This window comes from Apostichopus japonicus, chromosome 11 (assembly GCF_037975245.1).
Source record: "Apostichopus japonicus isolate 1M-3 chromosome 11, ASM3797524v1, whole genome shotgun sequence".
NCBI classification, from domain to species: Eukaryota; Metazoa; Echinodermata; class Holothuroidea; order Aspidochirotida; family Stichopodidae; genus Apostichopus; species Apostichopus japonicus.
The window spans coordinates 3,706,360-3,734,022 of record NC_092571.1 but is presented as its reverse complement, the minus strand read 5'-3'; the positions used below and the strand labels follow the sequence as shown (position 1 = coordinate 3,734,022).

The 27,663-nt window shown below is 37.7% G+C and overlaps 2 protein-coding genes across 14 annotated transcripts in view; one reads left to right on the top strand and one right to left on the bottom strand.

Annotated features, from left to right (window-relative positions):
- The window catches only part of LOC139975797 (uncharacterized), a 32,347-nt gene extending 18,627 nt beyond the window's left edge, over window positions 1-13,720 (top strand). For 7 of the 12 annotated variants that reach the window (XM_071983993.1, XM_071983992.1, XM_071983991.1 and 4 more), the window contains 3 exons: window positions 230-4,739; window positions 4,924-6,746; window positions 7,442-7,521. The gene's annotated coding sequence lies outside the window, so the exon portion shown is untranslated. Of the gene's footprint in view, window positions 1-229; window positions 4,740-4,923; window positions 6,747-7,441; window positions 7,522-9,348; window positions 9,468-11,203; window positions 11,300-11,884 lie in introns of those variants that run through there. The other 5 variants (XM_071983987.1, XM_071983988.1, XM_071983981.1 and 2 more) reach the window with 5 other exon arrangements.
- Window positions 1-26,834, bottom strand: part of LOC139975801 (uncharacterized) — a 218,521-nt gene extending 191,687 nt beyond the window's left edge. The window contains exons 1-6 of one of the 2 annotated variants that reach the window (XR_011795882.1): window positions 26,692-26,834; window positions 23,437-23,491; window positions 22,786-22,929; window positions 19,807-19,944; window positions 18,735-19,040; window positions 16,409-16,886 (exon numbers count right to left, since the gene is read on the bottom strand). Coding sequence is in view for 1 of the 2 variants with exons in the window: in XM_071983997.1 (XP_071840098.1) it covers window positions 16,657-16,886; window positions 18,735-19,040; window positions 19,807-19,944; window positions 22,786-22,929; window positions 23,437-23,491; window positions 26,692-26,775 (957 nt within the window). In the remaining variant the exon portion in view is untranslated. Of the gene's footprint in view, window positions 1-16,277; window positions 16,887-18,734; window positions 19,041-19,806; window positions 19,945-22,785; window positions 22,930-23,436; window positions 23,492-26,691 lie in introns of those variants that run through there. The other variant, XM_071983997.1, reaches the window with a different exon arrangement.
- Window positions 26,835-27,663: the final 829 nt, after the last annotated feature.

Here is a 27,663-nt window from a genome sequence, read left to right as displayed (position 1 = left end):
CAAATTCTACAATTCAGAACTTTCAACAATGTACATTCAGAGGCGATGAAATACTGTATGTGGTGATCCACAAGGATCTATCTTAGGACATTTTAAGTTTTTTTTTTCCTTTTTGATGGGATAAGATTTATGTAAATCTGTTACGTCGAGGACTATAGATGTTGTGAGTCAGTCTTCATCTTTTTGTCGATACATTTTGTCAGCAAAATTTCCCATTTCTTTTTGGCAGATATGGCATGAGGAAATAATAATGACTGCAAATACGTCATTTTAAATCAAAATAGCTGTCTCGAAAAGTCAAGATCGATGTACAAGTCAAAAAGAAGAAGGCACGGATTCCCTTTTGTTACATGCACCCTTCACTATTAGTTTCACATGGAAACGACACTACACACGCTTAAGCCATCTTCATTCTGAGAAAGACTAACGAGAAAGCAACAGCGGGGATGATAGCGACAAATGTCTGCCCCATTCAATACATGAATCTGACACCAGTAAGGTATCCCTTGATTTGTGGAGGATTCACAAGCAATGGCGGCAAAGATTAATTCTACTTTAACTGTATCCTCGACTTATCTTTGGAGAATTTTCATGCTCGTTTTTCTGAATAGTTACAGTATAATTGCATCGAGAATTGCCGTATTGGACAACTGCACACATGTGTGCTACGTACCTATTTCATCATCCATTGAACTTCCGTGTGCACTGTCTGCAGTGTTCGACTTATGGCCAAAAAATTGCATAGCAACAAATTTCGACAATTGCTATACAATATTTTTGTTGCATAGCAGTTCCCCAATATTGAATAGCAGTTTTGAAATTACCACAAAACGGACCAAATGTTGGCGATCAATGTATTAACTAGAAAATGTTTGTTTATTATTATTATTATTTATACTAGTGTTGCTACGATAATCGTTTTCAATATCGGTATCGGCCGATATTTGCAATATCGGCAGCATACCGGTATCGGTAAAATTTTGCTTAATTGCCGATAACAGCAAACCGATATTGAACTTTTCTTTTTAACAGCAGAGCTACCTGTACTTATTTATACTTGCAATGATTTGTTAATCTGCCCAAGACGATCCATTTCTTTAGCGTCAGTTAAACTCAGATTCATTTTCGATTAATATCCATGGAAACCTGACTCTCCGTAACATCTAAAAACCGTCTACGGCGCGCGAATATAACCAATGACCTTCGTGAACCTTGGCCTACACACAGCATTAGTGCAGCATATATACACTGTACTAACCATTCATTTCCTCAAAGGACTCTGTGAAAACCTTGAACATGATGCATACAGTAACTGCACAGTTCAGCAGTGTTGGAAAACCTTGTTCAATTTCCCGCGAACACACTGCCGATTTCCCACCGGTGTTCGCCTGCCTAGCACGCGTAACGTGCGAGCATAAAGGCGTGGTGTCCAGGGGCCCGTCTTAGGGCTATGGTGGGGTCATGGGGTAGAACCCCTCGTGGGGATCCTGGGGGCGAAAGCCCCCAAAAATTGTTGTCATTTTTGGCGATGTCTGGCGATGAAAAAATTCGCAGTTGAGGATGCAAAATACTGACAACTTTTTTTATTTAAATTGTCACGAAACTGATGAAAATTTTAAAATGACAAGTTAAAGTAGCTATATTATGTTAAAAAATGAAAAGAGATTTAATCTGTCTTTCAATCTTTAAAAAGTGCAACTTACAAAACTTCCGATATTATGAAACAAACAACGTTCAGCAAAGCCCCGTTTCTAGACTGCCTAACAATGAATAGCGTGCACTATGCGTACATTTTTACAACTGCAGTGTTTAACCCTATACCCAACTACTGTACCACGGTACATGTGCTGCGAATTTGCCCAGGTACCTTCCCAACAACTGTGAGCTCATCCCCTGTGTAACACCTGTTTGTTAACATTTTTTGGCACGTTGCCAAGGAACCTTTTAGTTACGTGAGATCCGTAACCGCCGAGGTGGTTAGGCTATTTGCTTTACACTTAACTATGGTAGGATATTATTTTTTCAGGTTTTTTTTTTCGCTATTCGGTCAAGTGAATAAGTTGTACATTGAGTATAAACTCAATAAGTTATAACTTCTACATTGTGATCGACAGTTCGTAAGTTAAGGTTTGAGTGTTTGCTCCCAAATCTGACTAGGAATTTGTATCGCACAAATCGGCACAATGTGCGATGCTGATTTGAAAACGTCTCGCAAGTTTGTCGTTTTGGATCGCATTTTGCGATGCGATACCGGAAAAATCGAACACTGACTGTCTGATGGAGAGATTGGCAGATGGTTACACAATGGACAACTTATAATAGAAAACTTTGTTTATATCAAATTTCCATGTAATGACACCGTTGAAATTTACGAGAACAACACACTACATATTAAAAGTGTATCACTTTGTCACAATGGAAACTTTACCTGCAAAGGAAATGGACCAGAAATACCATACGTGATACAAGTGGAAGGTAGGTTGGACGAAAATATATTTCAAGTTTGAGTAACATAACGTTGGTTGCATGAGGTGCGTGCACAAAAATAATCCAGTTTAAAAGTTAGTTGTATGTCAGCTTGAACAGTTGCTGAGTATATTGGAAAACAAGCAAACCATGCAAAGAGGCAAGAAAAAACGCTACGAGAATTCAGTAGTAAAAAATTAAACTCTGAACTTTTACTTTTAAGATTTTGATTCGCAAAGATTTTAAACACAACCACGTATGGTTGCATTTGGTGAGTAATACTATATATTTCACACCTCTAAAGTCCCTCATATCACAATCTCTGGCTTACCCAATTAAGGGCAGGATATCAATTCAATTCCCAGTTTGGTGAGTACAGGAAGGAAATTTTAAAAACTCTAATGAACAGTATTAAATATGTAAATACGTTTCCTGTTTGTCTAATGCATAATAGCAAGATTCTTGACAGTACTTGGTGCTTCGAATATTAGTAGGCTACCAGCCTTGAAGCTATTGAAAGTCGCGCAAACTGTTTGAAAAGAACTGAGCTGTCAGTCAATCGTACCTGCGAAATAACGGACAAGGGCCGCGGCATTGAATAAACATATATATTGTTGTCCCACTAGTAATAAGCAACAACAAATCAACATTAAATACAAAGTGATTATTTAGTATAAAGAAATGATAAGCTGCTTCACTAAAAATTGAACAACATTACTGTGTGACAACGTGAAGAACGCTCAATGACCGACGGTCCTATATTGATTATGAGTAGCTATCGTACATTTATGACTACAAAACCCATCTATCAATGGCATTAACGACAAAAAGTGACTAAATGGAAATGTTGGGCGGGCAACGGGGACATTCATTTGGGGAGGGGAGAGGCTATCATTGGGACTGCGTTTCCATTTTGTAGATTGCTCGCTAGAGTTAATATCTATTGCACATCTTAAATAACTGTACAGAATCATGTAACATTTCGAAATCAGACCTTATTCCTCTCCGATGTTCAAAATTGACGGAAAGATCTTTGGCTGGTTTAATGCAGAGAAACAACATTCCCAACAAAATAACGTTGTTTATAATAATATTATTCACATTGGAAGAATTGAAATAAAATATCAAACACCAACGTTTCCCTTCGTCACGGAGTAAATTATACATCTGCATCAAATGAAGGTGGGAACATTAAAATCTATAATAGCACTTGAAGGTAGCATTGTATTACTATACGTCAAAAACTATTAACAATGTCATTCTGTGGCATAAAATCCATTATCCTTTGTGGGGGAAGGTTAAGAAACAATCTTTAAAAGTTATTGTTACTTTTTTCATGTAATAAATCCAAATATCTTACTCTGTAGTGAATACACCCAGGCTTATAAAAGTTGATATATTAGTGCTTCATTTCACACGTCAAAGAGTGTTCTTTTAAGTAAGTTCTGTTGTATCGCCAGTGACTCTTGCAGTCCTCATTCAAGCAGATTCCATCGATGATGACAATCACATAGTTTCAAAATACCTTGTAGCTCATTTTCAAACTACTACGAGTTGCAGTTAGGAACGTCCTAACCTTTCCATTCGACGAAAGTAGTAAACATTATGGCTAGCCACCTTCTGCAGAGGGAGATTATTTCTAATTTTTAGCAGATGATATTTCATGCCGATAGTCAAAATGCAATGCTTATGGTTAGTTATCGACTATGTTCCCTCCTTCGCTATAATTTGCGGAGCAATTGCGGCTTATGTTATCTTTATTTGTGGAAAATCAGCGCTCTTAGAAAGAAAAGAAATCATCATGTTTAAAATACCAGAAAATCAAACTTGGGTTAGTTTAATCACCGGTATTTATTTCTCCTTATTAAAGTGAAAGGTTATATATGGGTTATGTTGGGAAAAAAATTAAAAAACATTACTGGACTACTGACACTTTAACAAAAAACAGTCGGTGATTGGTTGTTACATTTAAACCAGCAATATTGTCAAATACATAGTATGACTTTAGAGTGATATTGCACATGGTGTTGGCACTTCCTCCACAGGTGGCAAGACCTTCGAAACAAATAACACTGAGCACAATAGTACTGCCAGTAGCTTCCGGACAAATACCTCCGAAAAGGATAATATTAATTATCCGACAGTTCCCATGCGGCAGGACAAAGACCGAAATATATCCGGTGTGACGATGTTGCTCTTAATCATAGTAACATGTGCAGCTTCCTTCACGATGTCTTTCGCATGCATCTTTGGTTACTATCGTCATAAAATTAGTAAGTTCAAACATTTACGCTTCTTATTTGTATGTGCTACGTGACAAATATCACATGATACTGAAGTCGTAATATATGATTGACTCCAAAAAAACCGATCAAGAGATGCATTAAATATTATAGATTAGATAATCATAGAGCTCGATTTTTACTGATCAGTAATCTCTCTCCATTTTTGCTGCAGAGTCACGTTTTGACGTTGAGAATCAGTGAGTATTTCAACCAGTATATTCTCCATACAAAACTTGTGTACATTAACTAATTATTGCAATTTATTATTCGATGCACGATCATCTATAATTGAGAAGAAAGTTGCAAAAGGAATACTTATTTAAAAAATATATATTTGATGTTATATACTAACCAGTTACACGCACAAGCCTCGTTAACATTCAACATACTTACGATTTTATAGTATATCATTTTATTGGAGAATTGCGTTTGGCGTTAGTCTGTAAACACTACCGTGTTAAAAGCATGTCCGTTGAAACTTCATATTGTGCTACGTTGTTGATATACATTTCCGTTTCAAAACTTTGGACCGAACCCTGATCTTTATGATTTTCACGTTGTAGGATAAAACAATATACATCTAATGACTCACATTATGAGTTATTTATGTTCTTTTGTTTGTTAGTCTATTAATAAGATAGAACACTATACATATAATACTTTACATTACGTGTTACTTATGTTCTTTCTCGATGGCGTTTATTGGATGTACCATTACTGTAGGAGCCTGTATGTTGTTTAATGGCGTTTATTATATGTACCATCACTGTAGAAGCCTGCCTGTTGTTTGATGGCGTTTAGTATATGTACCATCACTGTAGAAGCCTGTATGTTGTTTGATGGCGTTTATTATATGTACCATCAGTGTAGAAGCCTGTCTGTTGTTCGATGGCATTAATTATATGTACCATCACTGTATGATTGTGTCTGTTGTTTGATGGCGTTTAGTATATGTACCATCACTGTAAAAGCCTGTCTGTTGTTTGATGGTGTTTAGTATATGTACCATCACTGTAGGAGCCTATCCGTTGTCTGATGGCGTTAAGTATATGTACCATCACTGTAGGAGCCAGTCTGTTGTTTGATGGCGTTTAGTATATGTACCATCACTGTAAAAGCCTGTCTGTTGTTTGATGGCGTTTAGTATATGTACCATCACTGTAGAAGCATATCCGTTGTCTGATGGCGTTAAGTATATGTACCATCACTGTAGGAGCCTGTATGTTGTTTGATGGCGTTTATTATATGTACCATCTCTGTAAGAGCCTGTCATTTATTTCAGACACTTTTGCAGGGGTTCCTACGTATTCTGTGTTTCATCACTCGATGCACGGTAATCTATTGTTGGTATGAATTCTACAAAACGAACAGGTTTGAGAAGTGATATTATATTCACAACTGACCCAAACATCCTATATTTGAAAAGAGCTGTAGGTAATACGCATTAAAATGATAATATGAAATCACACCGAACAAGCAGCACATTCGTTTCAAATATTACATAATTTAAAAGTTATAACGTTTCACTTAAGACTTTTGACCTTCAATACTTTGTTAACCAATATCAGCCTCAAATTATGCAAGCAAAAATTGATGTACATAGTCGTTTTTTAAATATACCATCACTGCAGAGGGAGATCAAGAAACCACGCAAATGGACAGCATGCAGACCACCTCTCAAGATAGACCTTTTAAATGTTGATCACATTATGAATTAATCAATGAACTGTGTAGCTTAAAATAACCGTTTTATTTATGTGAAGCCCTCCAGCTTTGTTCCCACATTGTAAAGAATCTTTTGTTCTGAATTAGTTCAAACGCAAGGAATTATATCTCAAATGGAAGCTGATTAGACGCCGAGTCTCCCTCAGTTTAGTCAGGAAGATGTACAACTGGTATGTTAAATACCAGGCATAGGGATTTTTAGGTACTACAAGGCAACTCTTTCTAATCAACACTATAATGGTTTCAATATCATCGCCAAAACCATATCAGGTAAATTATTATACATCAAGTAACATATTTTTTGAGCAACTAAGTAGAAGAATGTGTAGGAAGTAGCTTTTACATTGCTTCATGTTTAATCTAAAATCAAATCTCTCAATTATAGTTTGTGGTGATGTGTTCTAGAAATGTTCTTCCTCATGTTTTAGTTGTGACACGCAAGACAAGTTTGGCCAGTTGTCTAATAAATAATAAAATCAACATCATCGATGTCTAGGGACTAAACGTCTAGAGAGCTGTCAACCAATAACGAGTGTAGAGGAAGACTCTTCATTACATCTTAGGCACGGAGAATGATAATAAAGATACCAATCCCCTCGTTCCGCTTCCTACGTCTATCCACTTACCTAAGTTTATTCGACGATCCGCATATCTCTTAGCAGTGGTATAAGTTAAGACATGTTTGCCTCCACCAGACCTTGAAAATCAGCCAAAATTACAACGTTTACTGCCTATTTAATCGATTCCCTCAAATGGAGTTCGTTAGACGATAATATGTCCCACTCGCTGGAAGGGGTAGATGGCTCAGTCCCCTGCCCTTCTCTACACATATGTTTAGACTTCCAATTGAAGCTCATGCTCTACAACAATAAGTATTAATAATGTCAGTACATATAACAAAATAATACAATATTATCAATTAACATTTCTTGTATATTACTTCACCCCTCTCTCCTGTCCTACAGATGTTGCACAGGTACAAGATTTTTACACTTTCTGAGACTTAGCGCACAGTTTGAAACCGATGAGCGACCATTTGCATTAGGTAAACCACGTTACATATTGCAGTTGTTGAAAGTACGTGTTGAAATCAAAAATAGGAATGTCATGACTTTTTATTGTCTCTGTATTTGTCAATTGGTAAGATTTCACCACTATAATTTAACATCGTTATGTTCAGTCCCTTTCTGGGTTCTTCGAGTTAAAGATGAAAGCAATAATTACGGTCACTAAGGTTTATATTATGTTGATGACGATCACATTGAAGAATATTTACTGCAAAAGAATGTTACATACGAAATAACCTGTTGTTGAAACATCACCATCAGAGTTCAACTTGTTATAGTACATCACGATGCCGGAATAACAATCGTGTCTGGCCTGCTGGACTCTTCAAAGAGAATATGGACAATAGTGTTCCATTTCGAAATTGCGTAGTTTACAACGAAATTGAAATGAATATGTGGACTTCCTAGTTGGTATTAATGATGTCTGTTGACCATATATTCACATATGGTCTGCTCTTGTCAATTGATACTCTGACCTTAGCTTACGTCGCTAATTATTCCACAGTCAACCATGAAGGTGTAATGACTGTCACTTAGGTGATACTTGCTAACTCGTCAGAGTACTACTAATACTTTGACCTTACTGGAGCTGTAAACGTGTATCTTATTCATTTACTGTGTCATGAGTACAATAAGCTCTTACATGTATTATGTGTGTGTTGATAACTTATTTATATTTTTAAAAGGAATAAAATCTTTAAGTTTAAACTTATGATATTGATTAACGAATTACATCGTTTCCTTCCGAGCCATTGACTTTCATTAAAAGAAAAAATATTGCCTCATACAGAAAACTGATGGTTAAATAACTTTAATCCTAGTTTAGTTGTGACTTGTTTACTTCTTAATATTACGGTCTAAAGATATCTCCATACTGCAACTACAAAAGCATTTTCAAGTTCGCGTCTCAAGACAATTTATATGTAACCTATGTTGCTGATTTTTATCCACAGTTCCACACTATATATATCAAGAATTCTGCCCGAATGGCATCTTTAGAGACTTTTTGCTTCGTAATTGTCAACAAATTGGGATTTCTCGGGTTACTGAATATAATTCGACTTGGTCTGTTGATGTGAAATATTTGACAAAGCGAGCATCTGAAATAACATATGCTTTGGCCTTTTTGACAGAAAAAAAAACGTAATGGTTTAATATATCTAGTTTAACTTTGTTAATCACAAACGAAGATTATCACATTTTACTATGCTACATTAAATACACATCATCACAACACCTATAATAAACGGAATACCTATACTGCGTAGCAGTCTATTCCAATATGCAATTTTTTCTCTTTTGGCTTTGTCAAGCAATTTCAAAATAACGTGGACTGATATTACAAAACTGTTATAAAAAATAGTTTTTATACGTTTTGCATTGCATTGAAATACACGGAGTTTGATTTGCAAGACAAGCTGAGACTTATATGTTGAGTGTAGTGTTCCATAATTTGATGGGTGGCAACATACTAGACCAATGAAAAAAAATAAGATACTGAAGATATTACATGTTACTTCAGTTTATAAAAATTAATTTATAAATTAGACCAGAGACGACAACCCATGTCACAAATTAGTTGAAACAGTCATTTAAAAGTCGTTGAATTACATTCAAAACTAAAAAGTAGTGCTACAGAATACATGGATGACCTGTTTCGTCAGGACAGTTTTGAGGGGTTTCCCTGGCTGCTTTTTCAATGTCCAATGTCCCACTTTCCTTCGAAGTGTGAGTCCCGCTTACAATCAGGAAGTAATTACAGTAACTAAATTCAAACCTTTTTCACTTTCTTTTTAATGTAACAGTATCAACATCCTGAGTTAACGTCTGGGAAAATACTCTAACCGAAACTAAAAATTGCAAAGTATATGATTTCTGGCCAGAGAAAGTAACAAAGAAGAGAATCTATCATCTGCTAGAAAAGGTATTAGTACAGCTTTGCTTTTATATCTACTAAAATCATGTATAGGTTTAATGGAATCCCTTAAAGTTGTCAGCACTGAATAACTTAAGAACGGCTTTTGTCAGTACTTTCTAAGGCACTTCGAATTCAATGGCAAGAACACAGCTTTATGTCATTCAATACAATATTTAATCAACTTATATTACAGTTCACTTATAAATTCAGGACACAAATGTATGTAAACGTTCTGATTGTTCATTCTTTAAATATTAAAGTGAAAGCATTACGTACATACTAACCTAACAAGGGCCACGGTATTTTAACACTTTTGTGTAAGAAAAGGCAACCAAATCAGGGCCTGGGCACGAAAACCAAAACAATTTGAAAACCTCTCAACCCCAATCCCCGGTTTCATCGAGATGTAACCATATGATCATGACCATATGACAACATTTTATTTATTAAAAGTAACTCGTAAGGGGATTCGTGGTGATATGAAAGGGTCTAGGTGAAGAGATCTCCATTGTGTAAGTGTCTTATACACAATTAATATACATAACTTTTTGCAGACAAATTGAAGACAGCCTCCCTTTTCGATATTTCCCTTCTTGGCGGGACGTCGCTATAGGGGGGTGTGGGTGTCTCACCCCCCCCCCCAAATCTTGGTAAAACTGACGATAGTTGGAAAATTTGAGTGGTAGAGTCGGAATTTCCGACTGTCGCACCCTAATTTACCTAGGCCTATTTATATTTTCTTGTGATTGTGAATGACCTAAAAATTTCAGTCAAAATTGACCTTTAATCAGACAAATTTACCACATTTTCCTTGCAACTTTGAGAAATTGCTTCTCACGATCCTCATACTCCACTGTACAAAACTTCGTATGATTTTGAATACTCTACAAAACAAATGCCTAATAGAACTACTGTACAACGTTTGCCAGCTTCAACTCGGTTTACTTATGTACTTAGTTTTCGTTTGCCTGTCCTGGTGGGAAGTGAGAACAGAATACTATTTTGAAAATGAATCGAACGAGGTTTTGAATACCTCGGTGCAGATACCTGTGTATTGAGAACATAATTACTAACAACGTTGACAGACTTTGTCAAATGTGACCTGCAACATAGGCTTGTCGCCTGCGAACCTGTTAGCTTAAGTTTGCATGTAAGTCTAAGGCAGATGCGCTCAAATGCTTAGTTTACCACAACACGAGTGCTGTGAAAAGAATGTATGTTGGGCGTCCCTTGTTTTAAAGATAACTATGTTTCAATACAAATATATTTATTTAAATGTTCTTGCAAAAACTAGTTATCATGAATAAAACAGTCATTTTAAACCTTTAACACATAATCAAATGTTGCATATAGTTTCCTGTTTGTAGTTGCTTTGTCGCAAAATTATTTCCGTGTTCAGTTCCGTGATGATATCCTTTCAACTTTACTTGTAAATCATTACGCAGGTAATGAAGTACCTGTTTAGAAACCATATTACATGTACTTGTCAATAAAGTTGTTTGGTCAACTGTAAGCAATGAATCAGTACACATGGGTCATTGCGTGTATATATGTTTAGCTGGGTTCTAAAAATATTAGAAGAACATTACAATTCGAGCATTGCTTTTATTGACAGCCTTGTATAAGTAAAGCAGATAACAATACGTAGATTTCCTTGGCTGAAACCATATCAGCCTAGATGAATGTCCTTGTTTTCATTTCTTTACTGTTCCTTTTTTTGGGGGGTGGATATATTCTGTAAGATGCTTCAGTCATGGGATGCGTCGGAAGAGAAGCGACCGTCAGTACATGAGGTTTGCCAAATCCCTACTTGCTCTTCCTTTCATGAAATAGGACAGGTAAGGATGCAATCAATTTTGTTTCTCTTTGACATAATCTTAGAATCATTTTATTCCAGCCTCATCGAGCAAGACATACTTCATTCATAACAATGATTGGTAAAAAAAGCAAGACATTTAGGCTGTCTATGAGTTTTGGAGTATTGAAACCGTCCTTTCTCCAACATATTCAAACAGAAAATAAAACAAAGCTAGAGGGAAGGAATATGGTTAACTGCACTAATACCACTATTTGTTTAAGTGTTCCAGTTGTCTATAGAAAGAGATTACTAAATCCAAAATCTGCTGATTGCAAATTTTTAATTGCTTTCAATGGCTTTACAAAAAAAGGTTAGAAGTAGGGAAGAAAATAATTTTCGTCAAAGCTTACGAAAGTTCTGAGAGGTGAAGGCCAATTTCCTCAGAATCGAAAGATTCGGGAGAAAACTTTCAGTTGAAGAGGAGGGTGTCTTGTAGTTACCTGTGCGTAGTAAACTGTATGACGCAGTAACAGTAACAATTGGGGAGTCGGCTTTGGCTGAAACTGTCGCTTTTCTGACGTCATATGAACTGCATTGGGAAGCTTTGTGTTTTTGTTTTTTTCAGGAGAGTCAGCTCGGGATGTCTGAGGGGAATACTTCGACAGCGAATTTCTGGCTTTTGCAGCTGCATTTACGGAAAGTAGTGAATGGGTGGTGTTGTAATATTGTAGATAAACCATTCTAACACATGAAAACCCACAATTTCATTTTTTTAAAGGTGTTAACATGGCATTAACCAAAAAATTATATTAAAATTCATACCTATCGCAGGATACCGAAGGCGACAATGACCTCGTTGGCAAGGTACAATATTTCACTCTAGATGTGGAGAGTGGGGCTAATAATTACAACGGGGACTGAAAATATATTCCATGTAGTGGTAGCATCGCTAGAAAAGACAAAAGCGTTTTCATGTAAAAATCAATGTTTAGAACTGGTTTGGTTCAATCATCCGTTTGTCGTTTAAATAAGAAACAACGGAGTCTTGAAAAGATCACATATACTATTTACACTATATATATTTCCTTCAACAACTACTAGTGTTAATTTTGGGTACATTGGCATATTCGCCAGGGTTTTATCTTTGCTGACAATATCTTTCTTAACCTACGGCCTACGAATATTGTGACTGGCAATTAGTACCGTAACGATGTGGCTGACATGTTTAAAGTTCCTGCTTTATGTTTCATCGAACGTCTAAATTTAATAGGTACTATGTTGCATTTCCACTATGAGGAAATCGTTTTTCAGTGTCTGTTGTAAATCAACTCGTCACTTCCTTATTGAAACAGTATGTATCGATGAGTTTATTCTAATATCTGTGTAATGTGATTCATTTTGTTCAACAAAATTAAATTGTACATCAAGCTTAACATATTAACAAATACATTTATCCTATCAGTTGGCTGTTTTGGTGTGTTGTTAAATGTAAACTTTAATAAGAGGGCGACCCGCCCACTAGCAGAACCCAAAACGTCACAGCCAAAACAGCGGTACAAGCTAAACCTGATCCCCACAGAAACTAAAATCCTAGCAACAATCATTTCCCATTTCCACACAACGCCTAAACAAACTTCAAGTTGTAAAGGGTTAGCTAGCACATATGCCCATCGGCTCCCTAAATAACAACGGCTCGAAATAACACGTCACGGCAAAACGTTACAAATCCGCCTCAATTTGAAGCCGCAAGTCATTATTCACCACCGAAAGAACCTGCTAGATCGGATGTACCATATCCCGCAAAAGCAACATCACATATTTTATTCTATACACCTGTTATTGTTTGAAAAAAACCTGAAGACCCCAACCCTCCTACCCCATAACCCGATATAAAAACAAAAGCGCAGTTGCAAAACGCATATACAAAGCTGTGAAGGCTATTGCAGCAATCAAACAAACCCCATCACCATTGCAGTTTCCTTTACACTAAATGTGTGTCAAGGGTGATTATCTTGGACGAAACATGATGGGAAGATTTAAACGCAAGAGGCGGAGGTTATATACTATGTTCACTTCACACATCTTGTAGCTCAAAATCTAAACAGTTATGATATCAAACTTGCTTGTACCTTGACGAACCAAACCATCAGCCACATCAGATGGATAATAACATAGGCTCATTATTGTGTACTATATAATTTGGAGTCGCAAATTCTGAAACCACTATCGGGCATAAATGGCTGATCGTCTTTATGTAGATATTTACAATACGGTGGCATTCAGTAGCTGGGATGTGTGAGTTGAATATTCCTCACATTCAACTACACATAAAAAACATTTCAATAGTTATATGCACCACACACTACGTGTAGATCTAACTATGGGCCTCATTCATAGCGGGAATATGCCCTAGCATGCCTATATCCACAGCTGATATTCAATTTTATTCAGAGCCCTCTCAACTGGAATCGCGTTCAACGACTCGATGCACGTTGGATTCTCTCCTTTCAAAACCACGGATCCTCTCTGGCATCAATCGTGCCCTTGAACAACTATTTAACTGTTCTTAATCAGAATATCCAATGAGGTTTACACGTGACAGGGTAGCAGGATAATCGCGTATATTTAAGAACAAATAAGGATAAAAGCGTTTTCAAGAATCCTGTTTAAAGTTCGTCCGTAAGGGCAATGTATACACTATATGCATTGCAATAAAATAAAATATCTAGCAAAACACATTATAAAAGAAATAAAACTTTAGCAACGTTTTATATGTTGTTGTCGACGTTTCGTGCTGTTTCATAACGTTGGTGTAAAATATTCTAAAATGGTGAAATAACTTGAACCATGTGGCAGATTCTAACTATTACCCATGTAAGTCAATTTGCGTCAGTCGTAATTAAAGACAAAACTGAGGATTAAGTTTAAGTGCGTATATTTTTTACGTGCCTGGTGTATTATTGACTAAATTGTGACTTTAACATCCTGTTCGATAGAGATACCTACGAGTGACCTTACTAACGCTCCTTTATGATGATTTATTGAGGTACTTTATATTTCTTCCTTTTAGAATCTGAGAAATGTTCATGAATCCAGTTCGAAGCTTGTGTTAACGTTAACGCAACCAAAAGATGAACATATTCTGTATTGCAAAAACTTATCTAGAAAAATATTGAAGACAAGGAATAACATTTAACTTAAGTTTCTCTTTTATCGTTTTGCAACACTTCAACAACTTCTTCGATTCTGGAGCTTTTAATCTTAAATTCTGATGTGGCGGAATAACTGAAGCCACGCACGTATATTGGTATAACTGTCGTGCATATTGACGTTAATTTAAGTATAATAGCAAATGCGTGGTACGTTAGATCATCCTTACTGTATTTTGATCGGGTCTGTTTCAAGCTTTAATTTATTGTGACTTTTAAGGCTTGGTAGATATACCCATGACCAACGCCCTTGCTACTGATTCTCGCATTAAAATATGCTTGGTACTTAAAATTTGAAGTTTGGACCTTCCCCTACTTTTTCTGGTTTGCTATTGTGTGATTAAGCTAGCGCTAATATTACAACCAGAGACAATAAGAAAAAAAAAAAGAAAACCGCTCAAGTGCAGTATATTGACAAAGCTACTTTGAACTGATTGAACAGCTGCCTTAGATTATAAACGTGTCTCAGCGTCGAAGACAAAGGAAATACATGTGTGACGTGTCCGGTACGATTATAATCGTGATGATTAAGTTGCTGCATATGAGAACAAAGAAACCATGATATTTTATGTAATTTTTAGTCGCTCACAAACCTTTGATGAACACCGTCCGCGGCATCTGTTCCATTTGAAGGGACTCCTGATACATCATCTAACTAACACGGCCATAAAAAACTGTTGGAGCATATGGTTAATACAAAAAAGTCAGAAATAGCGTGCAGTAATAATTTTACATGCAGACAATTGAGACAAAGGTTAAAGAACTGGTGTCACACAACGGTTTAAACAAATTTCCTTTTTCCTGTATTCGACTGTTAGTTTGCGACTAGCGATTGATGTTGGTATAACGTTTGCTGTAGTGTTACGTCAACATTATCATGTTTACAGAATTGGCAGTGATAGTGTTAATTAACATTGCATGTTATAAAAAAGGGGTGACCAAAAACAATATCATCATATTTCACGGAAATATATTGTCGCCCCCGCCTCCTACGCCAACGGACGCCCAAAATAATGAATTTCAGTATATTACCTTATCAAATTTCCTTTCAAACAGTTGAGTAAAAAGTAAATAAATCTTGCCTGGATTTCGGCTTTGTTTTTTGCATGTGGTTAATAATATGTGTTTGCCTAATCAGACTTTTATGGCATATACTCCCTTTGCTTTTGTTCTATTTATTGCATGAAATTGCTTAATTATTGGAAAAGACATTGTAAAATTGTGTAATATGACTACATGACAACTCTCGTTAAGTGACTATATTTTTCATTCTCTCAAGAACAGACTATGGTCACATATATAAGGGACAGATGGACATACAGCTTAATTGTACAATAGAATAATGAAAAATAGCAAAATTAGACAGAATAGAGAGAGAGGGGTAAGATGAAAGAGATAGGCTGGTAGAGGATTAAACGACGGCAAAACTGAGACTATAAATAATGGAGCTCAGCATACGACAACTGAATGTGATGAACTTACACTTACAATTTTGCTCATGCCCCATCCCTATTCCCCCACAAGTCTAGGGCTGAGGGGCTCTTTTCTGACACGTACTACCTTATACAAAAACCTGAGAATAAGAACTGTTGCAAATGATGATGCTTCCTGGGGTTTCGCAGAACCTCCTCTCTCTCACCGTATACACTCACAGCCAAACAGTGTACACAATCAGAAATTCCCTCCTACGTCTTTGAGAAGTGTAGCCGTAGTTATAAATCATTTGCTGCTCGTGTTGCTTTTTGTCGAAACCGTCCTCGGACAGTCACCGTCGTCGGTTCCAGAAAAGCTGGAGGAGACAAAGTCTGCTGCGTTCTTGATTTATTGATATAGTTCAATATGAGCCCTTCACCGTATGAAATGCAACTTTTACTAAATGTGTGCTACCAATATGCATAAACCTGTTATCTGTGCGCTTTCATTTCTTGACCTAAAAAAACTGTTATTTGAGTTTATAAGTGAACCCAGTTGAGGGTCACTTTGTCACTCTTATTTCTCGAAATTCATCGTGTAATTTACCTAACCATCGATCACTGCTGTTGCGGCAGGGATACGAATCACTGTTAAATGTTAATTCGTCTATATATAGGTAAGAAATTAAAAATGAACATTGAATGTCACTGAAATATCAATTATGCAGTCAACAATTTGTCTTGAGGGTTTTGTACGCTGATACTGCCAGTGTTCATTACTGGGTACACACAACGCAAGGTAAGTCTTGGCCATCAGCGTAAGGAGCACACGGGAGACCTCCACCATTTGCACTACATTTAACGTGCACTGGAACAATTGTCGACTCTTCATTGCTCGCTCCGCTACGATGAATTGCTTCTGCGTGGTTATCGACGCAAATGAATTCAGATTTGTAAGCAGTATAGATAGATGACATCATGTATCCCCGATACTCAAGAGTCCACCCTACAAATCAATACGAAAATATCATGTAAGAAAAGGCACGTCTTGTCAACATTTGTCGTCATGTCTTTGACCTTTGATATTTGGTTCTGAAGGTGTTCAAGGCACAAGTCGTTATCACGATTCATGTTATCACTGCAAAATTTTGAGAATATTGGTAGAGTGGTGAAGAATTTTCACAGTTATTAGCGTACCATAATACACTTGACATCAGTTACCACAGTCAGTTTTCTTAAGACAATTTAATATTTCCCCTTGGAGTTAGACTTACAGCAAAAACCACGTTTTACTTTAATTACTAACTTTGTGCTTCATTTTACGTTCTAATGGTCTGCAATTGACACGTTACCTACAGATGACATCTTCCCACTAGGAGAATATTGGACAAGTAAATTTTGACTATTAAACCCTTGATCGTTGACCTCAGTTTAAATGCTTGTCCTTGGAGTTCTGGAAGAACAGTTACAGTTGCCTAATTAGACCTAGTATGACTGTTCATATGAAGACTGAGAACACATAAGTTCATATCATAGGGTAATTTTTTTTATACCTTCTACCACGTGTGGAGAAAATCTGATAGGTCGTTTGGTTTTTGTTAGCACAAAGGTGTAGATTTAACATATAAATATATACCCAAGCACACACCCTCCACGATGTGGTCTTCGTGTCACCCTCGTTCAACAAACCAAGAATCCCCCCCCCCTCTCCCTTCCCTACCGCCAAGACTCATTACTAATGAACATTAACTTAACCATGGCACCTTTTGCTATGACAACTGTCATAATAAATCATGACCATGTTTACGAATATTTCATAAAGAAGGTACGAGTAACAACAGCAAGAACACGAGCAACATAATGAACCATAATATGAGCTACAGAAAGAGTTTGCCCGTGTCGCATTTCTTTTCCACTCCCTTCTCCATGACCTGATCCTATCTTTTTGTCTTGTTCATGACACGAGCAAAAGCATCAACAAAGGTGAACAGATAACAGCAAAGATTTAAGCAAAAGCAATGAAATTGGTCAGGGGAAGAGATTCTTGTAACCGCAAAGAGCAATGAAAGTGAAAAGCAAGAAAGCAACCTGGAGCAAAGATAAACAAAGACAAAGGACATGAGAAATAACAAGTACAAGATGAAGAATGCAGACAGGAGCAGGATCATGGTCAATTGAAAGGAAATGGTCAATGAAAAGGACATCGTCAATAACAAGGACATGGTCAATAGAAAGAACATAGTCAATAACAAGGACCTGACCAATAACAAGTAGGCTACATGGTCAATAACAAGTAGGCTACATGGTCAACAACAAGTAGGCTACATGGTCAATAACAAGTAGGTTACATGGTCAATAACAAGTAGGCTACATGGTCAATAAGAAGTACCTGGTCAATAGCATGGGCATTGTCAATAACATGTACTAAGCCAATAACAAGTACATGATCAAGGAATCGGGTGACGACATAGACACGAGCTGGGACATGCGGAAATGCGTTGAAATAACAAGAGTAAAACATATACAAGTTTAAGGAAATAATAAGCACAACGGCAATGTAAAATACAGGGAGGAAAAGAGTAAGTAATCCGACACATGCCTTCCTACCAAAATTATGTGCAATAATCCTTGTAATGAAGTCAAATCAAGTATGGGAAATAATCCAACATCAACATCCAACATACCTTTCTGGAAGGTAGTCGAAACTGGTAACTGAACATAAACCGTTTTGTGTATCAGTGCTTTCATATTGCCAAAATCCACATAAAGACACTTATTGTGACCATTGCCGGCTTCTTATTATACTTCAAGAAAACAATGGAAAATACTGAGAATGGGGTGGGGGGACACCCACCTTCGCCAATGCACTCAACAGATCCCGGAATCATCACAACACTCTGTCGTCCGGTTGCCTGACAAACGGCACATGGAGCTTCAGAGTTCCGAATGTTCGGACTATTCGGAAGAGCTTCATTGTATTCCGTTCCATAAATAGGCGCATTGATGACGGCAGGGGCTGCAGCGGGACTTGGCCATCCGCGGGGTTCTATGTACGAGCGGCGTTGATGGTTAGAGTGTGGGCTCAATATGGGATTCATCGGCAAACAGAGAAAATTACTGCCTGACCCTTTGTGAGCGTAATGGCTTGAAGCCGTTACACCTGCAAGAAGAAACGTTATACATTTACACTAATACTGTTTTATTCATTAGAAAATTAGAAGTAATAAAGTCTTGTTTCCACAGATAACTAAACAAGAAGGGCGCACTTTAGTGATATCACCCACGATTTGTTACACTGAGGCAACTTGGTTCAATTACCAGAAATACCCGAATTATTCTTGAAATTTGTAAGGAACATATCTAACAATTTTTTACTGGAGGGTGGGGAAAGGCAGTGTGACCCCAGAAGGGTTATTATATTCAGATATTTGTGTTCCCTTTTAGCGATTTTCAAGACAACAAGTTGGCAATCCATGTTGTGTCAGATCACAAATTTCTGTGTATGACCGATATGATGTTATTAGTCTGAAAAGTCATCGATTAATCATTGTATACTCTCCACGTTTGAAGTATATTAACCTTGAACTTCACTGACCTTTGACATTTTCTTACGTTAATTATTACTCTCTTTAAACATTCATTCAAGCAATTGTCAATCGAACAGTCATGCAGATTGAAGAAAATATTGTCACTTGTTTACTACAACTGATAACATCATAGTATTTAGTACCACTTTCTGAATATGAATGGGAGGGGTGTGAGGGGTATGAATATTCCCGCCATTGCGTGCATTTACAGGCCTACACTTGGACGAATGTGGTCTTCAAGGTGTATGTGTGGGAATATGAGGTGGGATCGGATGGGTGAAATAAAACTACCAGAGATTTGAACACATTACCTAGTCTTCCCCAAAGGGGATGTCTTACCACTATAAATTTTCCTATCATTTGTAGGACAAGTTGTTCTGCCCCATCTGATGTACGTCGCACCCGGTAATGGACCATCTTTGGGTGGAGGTGGTGGTATTGGAGGTTGTGGTTTAGGAGGCGGACCATCAACTGGATCTACATGAAAATAACCGCAAAGTAATGCCCACGTAGACAAAATAAAGAGTGGATACCATGTGTAATATGATAAACACGTGATAGATACCACCTAACATCCATGCCTTGGGACATAGAGAGCCTATGCTTTTTATATTGACCTTATCCCCCCCCCCCCGAGTTCTTCTCCTCTCAAAGCGCCTGGACTTATCTTTTACAAATTGAACTATATCAGGCGCGTATCCAGGATTTTCTAACCCGGGGGGCGCGAATTACTATCTAAGCGGAGCGCCACCATCGGTTGGCGCGGAGCGTACAAGAAATTTTCTGGTTTTGATACCCCCCAGATCATCGGAAATGGCACTTCTCGGGCTTGAAAATGACGAACCAGATGTACACTTTTGCCTGAGAACCAAGTATTTCCCAATAGTTTTTTTCCCCATCCATAACCTTTTTGAAGATTGTCACCAGTCACACATCATGTTCGACCTCATTGCATGTCCTGTGGATCATTCATTGCTTTTGTAGGCGTTTCTACGTCACGGCCCACAATATCCGAAAGCCCCACTTTCAAGGTTTTAAGCCTATTATTTGTTGAGAATTTGAAAATTCACATTTCTCGTGAATAAAATCACTACAAAACAATTCATAATGTTGCACAAAATTCAATTTATGGAAAATCAATATAGAAAAACCTCCTTGAACCCCTAACAGATAGGTCAAAATTGCACTAACAGAGGGAAGTAGGATGAAGAATGTTGGTCAGGAAATTTTCGAAAATTCAGACAGAGTTAATTTATTGGTGTAGAAATATTAAAACCTCTTATAACGGCTATTATAAAACTTGGTTGGAGGAAATGAAAAATAGCAGATATTTCCGATATCAGATATTTCGAAACCGAACACTACACACATAGGTGTATGAGGCGGGGGATGCAGCCCCCCCCCCCAACCAAAATTCGGGCAATATGCTGAGAATTTTCGGGCACCTACTGAAATAAAAATAAATAGCAATAATGTAGGTTAAGGAAATGAATAATTTAAAAATTATCTCCTTGGTAATTAAAATGAAGATCTAGGCTTGGCCGACTAATTCGCCATTAATACTGTAAAAGAGAGTTTTGACATAACTAGACCTGTATGCTTTTTCTTCATCTACATAAGACATTTCGTTGTTTACATTAGCATCCGGCGGTATACTGCGCAACTTTCACTGACCGTACGGCACACGATTCCATGCGATGTAATGACCGATGCTTGCTTATATGATAATGACCTTGACACGCTGAACGCGCGCTTTGCGCGCGAAAAATTTTGCTTATATTTTTCGGGCAAGTCGTTACAGCCCCCCAAATCCAATTGGGCTCCTACGCCTTTGACTACACACATATACAGTTTTGAGGCTGTTCATCCTGGAACATGCATTTTCATGCTCACTGATATGATGTGATATCTGCTCTTTGCTTTACAAATTCGAACAGGCGTGTAGCGAGTAATTTGCCAAGGTAGGGGCGAAACCTGTAGGCAAACTATCTAAGCGTAGCGCCACCATGAGTTGGCGCGAAGCGTACAAGAAAATTTTGGCCGAAAATGCCACCCAGATCGCTGAAAATGACACTTCCCAGGCCTTGAGAGTAGCATCTAATCATTGTCTAGTTTGAAATTACTAGCAATATCATAAAGAATATTTGCTCGGGGGGGGGGGGGCGGTCGCCCCCTTCCCGAAATTCGTCATGTTCCCCGACGACTCGGTCGAGTTCAAGACCAGCCACAGTTGGTTCCATAGCACAATTGTACAATTGTTTAAGGCGTCCATACACACATTCGCGTTATGATAGACCATATATAGTATGTATATAGATACATTAGTGAGAGAGGAAAAATGGAACGTCAAAAATGGAGTTGTCGGTGTAAGGAGTAGGGTGAGGCGCACGTCCCCTCCGTAATTCTCGATCTGTCACTGGCTACCCTGTGTATATAAAAGGGATCAGCGCTGTAATTATGACTGTTCCTCTTTCTCTTCCCGAGGTCTTGGCGTTTATCTTCTACTCCCTCTTTTTCTCCTTTTTCTCTCTTTCTTCTTTTTCTTTTCCCTTCCTTCCTCTCCTTCCTCCTTTTCCCCTTTTTTCTTCTCTCCTCTTTCCCTTACCCGGGGGGCGCGCGCCCCAAACGCCCCCCCCTGGATACGCACCTGTATATATACTTAAAGTAAGAAAATGACATCATAATGATAACATGGGCTTTCATAATATAAAGAATGTTCATAGTGTTATGATCATAATTATCTTCCATTTTCCCCGATGACGGAAAGAGCTTAACAGTTGTTTGTGATTAGGCAATTAACGGGACGTTTGACTGTGAGGCAACACAGAATATTCTGTCCCGGGATATCCTAATTTAGTGTTAAATTTCTAAGCGTGATCATATGTATGCCACCAGGGAGGAAACAATTACTGGAATGTTGTCATGGTATGTCTCAATACTTAGAATGAAAGTACAACACTTAGGCGAAACCTTAGCAACACTCAGCAACACTCATTTAACACCAGAACAGAATCTCCTCAAAAAAAGGAAGATTAAAGCTGGGACAGAATCTCATTCAGAGAATTTCCTCTAGTTTAGAGCATTCTCCGAATAGAATTGGAATATGTGAGAATAGAACAAAACTAAAACATGATTCCTGGTACTGGCTAAAATTAAAGTCGATATGTAGACCATTAAAGGTATTAGTAGAGTAGCAGATTGCGGTTCCACGTTTCTCATCACCTGAACTACTGTCAGCTGCACACGGCGTGTGAAAGGTTCATTCTTAGTAATTGCCAATACACAGAGGATCAAATGAATAACAAAATCTGTACTTACTAAAAAGGATGGCATCACGACCGTCTCGTCCCGGCAATCCTTGGGACCCTGGGGCCCCTCTAGGTCCTGGGTCACCTGGTGGACACATTACGCATTGACCGAGAAAATAAGATGCCTGCATGTTGGCTGGAAGGAAAGTTGAACCTGCGAAAGGCATAATTATTTTATGTCAGTTCTTTTGCTTTGAGGTCAATTTGTGGATGTGTGCGTCTGTGTTTGGTTGCATATTTGTGAGATTATTTGTGTAGGAGCGGGTGGGGTATGCTTATGGTAGTGTAATCTTATCATTTAAAACATCATTCATTAGAAAATATATATTTATAGTATAGAATATAGTGTACAGCTAGAGTTTCGTTTCAAAATGCGACTTCCTTTTGTAATCCCTGGTCAACATGCCCCAGTAGATACCACACATACAACACGTAGGCTTTCAAAATCGTGCGCACTCGCAGCGTAGCCCATGAGTGGTATTCACCTTTGGTTATGATACAGTGCAAGTAATTAAAGGTTGCCTTTATATATAAACTAGGTTTCCAACATGCATAGAGTAGCTTACGGGTACACATCCATGAAGGATAGTACAATTACATTGCAACCGTGTTGTGATGTGAGGATGAATACGGAGTCATTCCAAGTCAGACAGGTACTTACCACCATTTGACGGCAGACTGTCATCGGATTCGGGTGATGTAATGAGTCCATTACGCTGCAAAGAACAGAGAGCATTACACTGAAGAACTTTATAAAACTGTGGGATATTAGTATATACAGCATACAACAATTTTATTGCGACGATATCAAAATGTACTGAATGATCAAATCACCTACCACTGTCAACAATTAATAGCGGTGGCTAAGGTTGATGGTTTAACAAATCGTGGGAATATAATGCATCTGATCAAGACATTTTTTTTTTCAAATTTGGTGATGTTGTCGAACTGTTTGTGGCAATTGCTTGTTTAAATTTTTTATAATGCTAAAGTCACTCAGTCATAAAGGAAAGTAATACATTTCTCAAGAAAAACAGTTGCATTTTGATGAAATTCACAACTAAGTACATTTTCCATATGTATCACATATAAAGGATAAATCCACAAGAACATGACAATACAAAAGTAAAGCTATTGAAGAACACCGCCATGTCATGATGACATAACAGACCTTCTACTGTGATACACTTCCTGGAGTAATGTCAAAATAGGGAACAATCATTCCGCGGGTCGATCGATTTAGATATACAAGATATGAAGATAGGGGTTCCAACTAGACAGCGAGAATTAGTTTATCTTTAAGAGTTATGTAACTTGCCACCGGAATATCCTTAAAACTAGCATGTAAACTGTGTCTATACCACAAAATTTAAAATGTAATATAACAACAATCTCGCGCTTCCCAGCTTTTTTGACAGGCCAGTAGTTGTTTATATCGAGAGCACATAAATGAGTTAAACATAATAGTGAAAAACAAAACAAAACTTTTGCTTTGATGAAATCGTTCACTCTGATGTGGCCAGAAACATTAAGACAACATCAAAAGGAATGGTCTAACAATAAAAAAGAAAGGGATACAGAAAATGCACTGAGCAGCTGAAAGATGTCCATTATGGCTTTGAATGTCATGCAGGATAAGCATGGAACATATCTTCACTGGCCAGTGACGGTATACATTATATCATGGAAGCTACCATGGGTAATACATGAATTGTATTATTATGAACATTTATGAACGTTTATTTTTAGAACGTTTTAAACCATTTGTAGTTCCCTTTTTAGATCATTTTCAGTTGCATACCAATCGAGTCATAGTTGTAAAGATACCATCCTTGAAAGGATTTTTTCCCACCTTTGAACATTCCTGTCGTGGGAAGTTTGCCCGTGTTTTATTCTTTGATTTTTCATCCGCCTTTAATACCATTAAAACCTATATATTGGTCGACAAACTTATAAAAATGATGGTTCCCAATGGCATAATTCACTGGTTCATTAATTATCTTACAAACAGAACACATTTTTTTAAACTTAGCCCTACTTGTCGTTCTGATTAAATTTGTTCTAATAAGGGAGACCCTCAAGGGACAGTGCTAGCACCATTCCTTTTTGCATTATACACATATGATTACAGATCTTCGGAGGAAGGGTGCCCACTCATTAAATTTGCTGATGATACCGCCATGATTGGTCTAATTAATGATATTGATGATAGTACGTACCTTAGTTAGCTGCAATCGTTCGTAAATTATTGTGATACAAATTTTCTTGAATTAAATGTTTTCAAGACGAAAGAAATGTAAATTGATTTCCGTCGTTAAACTTTATTATACTGTCTTAGGAAATGTCCAACTTTAATATGCGTCCGGAATTCTTACAATTATTTTATAGTGCTACCATTTGTGGGGTTTGGCGATACTGCTTGGTCTGTTGGGGTGGTAACGTTAATAATACAGACAAAATCATATCAATAGCATTATTAAGAAAGCAGAAAGGGTGGTTGGTAAGTCCCTGCCTTCATTTGATTCGGTCTACCATTCCCTTTTCAGTCTAAATTAGACTTTATATGGGATGAATCTAGCCACCCTCTCCGTGATCAACTGCATGACAGTCAAATGACAAGAGGCATTGGTAGGCTGAGACTTCAGGGACTAAAAACAAACAAATACCGGGATTCTTTTATCCCTCGTGAAATTAAGCTTTTTAATTATACTATGTTACGTTGATTTTTATTATCCTTTTTTATCGTATTATCTGTATATACCCACATTTTTACATATAATATATTTACATTTGATATCCGTCTTTATGTTTTGCATTGCGAGTATACAAATTTCCTTTTAGGAGAAATAAAGTTTTACTTACTTACCTACTTACTTACTAACTTACTTACTTAATACTTAAATATGAATAAAGATTTGTAGTTTGCATAAATTCACGCCCCTCTTGAGAGAAATGTCCAAGACGTTTGTATCGGACAGATCCTCGGGCATGTAAAACACAGTGGGCAAGCACATTCGTGATAAACAGAAACGGACTCTGAGGCATGAACAGTTTTCACGCGAGAAAAAGAGTATTACAAACGACTTTTCCAAGACTACGTTGCGCTGAGAGAAGAGGACAGAGTAACTGGATGAAAAAGTATATAACATTGCGAATAGATTAATATGAAGCTTTAAATTTAGACATAGGTTCAGCTTCTATTCCACAGAAAGACAGAAGGAGATTGAAAAGCATCACCATGACACTAAGGATATATTAGGGGGAACATGTTCTGTAAACCTTAAGTACTAGAGCACAGGTGGCGAGCAAGGGTACATATACATGTGGACAAGACATTGAAAGCAGGTGAGGGCAAGACTTTCCCAGGTGAGGGGAAGAAATTGTCGCGCGACTTACTCAATACTCTGGAGCGACTTACTCAATACGTTTACTAAAACAATTGGTGGTAACAGCGGAAATTAACCCCGCCTGTGTGAAGACAAGATCCGCTGGAGCATGCATGCTGTGTCCTGCAGTGGATGGCGTTTGCTGTATTGCACCCTCCCAAGACCAGTGGATGTCTCTCACTCCCTATACACCGGCTGGTCGCACACCGAAAATGAGCTAAACCACTTGACAGAAAGACTACTGATTGCATACACACTTGGTTACAAACGGCCTCATCGGCAAAAGGGTTACCATAGAAATGTTCCTTGCCAGGGTGGAACGGGGGAGCTTGTAGACCATCCGAACTGTGTCACATACACCCTTTACCCAATGGTCGTGAAAATAAAGTTACGAAATTGGTGGATCGTGAAACACTGACTCTTACTCACCTCTACTAACCCCATTGAGAAGAAAAAAGCATCCCAACAATATTCTGCATTACCTCCTTAAATTAATAAACGCCAATGTCTTGATTTTGTTGCCTACTTACCTTGTGATTTTCCAAGTCATCACACTTTGCTAAGTCCACACACACTAGGAGACACACAGATAGCACGAAGTAAGAAGATGTCATCTTGGCTGCTTGGCTATAGAATGGCTTCTAAACTCCTCCTTTGGTGGTTACTCAAGTATTGTTAAATATTTGAACCTCTAGAATCTTGCTGGTATCTTGTTTTACAAAAACAAAGAAACACAAAGCAGAATAACACATCAGACAAACAAGTTCATAAAACATGATGATGGCGGATAAATTTCATTGGTACTATAATCTTACTCCATAAAAGTATTTCATAGAAAATCTGGGGCACAACTAGATGGCATCAATACCCCTCATGTCCCCCACTCTGACGACAGACTGTCACAGATAGTTACGTGATTATCCTCCCTATTGAGCACAAGATGAAATCTCTACATAGATATGTTTTGATCTATTGTCTGGAATCAATGAAGTGTAAATAAATTGTGAAGCTTGTGCAACCAAAGAGGTTCTCCTTGTAGAACTGTTTTTTATTGAAATAGTGAGAAATTACTGTGAAGCTATTAACTTACTATCACTTTGAACTTTAAGAACTGTCGAAGAAACAAGAACTTTTGCGATACTAGTGCTGCTAGTATTATCCGTGAACATAACGTTTATATATATTAGGCCTCGACACAGTCTAGGGAACTCAAATGGACTTGCACAACCCCGCGAGGTCATATCTGATGGATGATACACGGTGCACAATTACCTCGGGCAAATCGAAAGTGATATCGCGAAGATAAAGGGCGGATCAACTTAGCTAGGCCTGGCGGGGCGGGCGGAAAAATGTTCAGACGGTGTATCTAATACGTTTGGACCCGACTGCCTCGGCACAAATGTGCGTACCAGGCCTACATTGTAAAGCTTGACATGGTTAACTACGGTATAGCATCGGTGACGTACCATCTAATACGGTTATAACCTTCTTGTCAATGGACC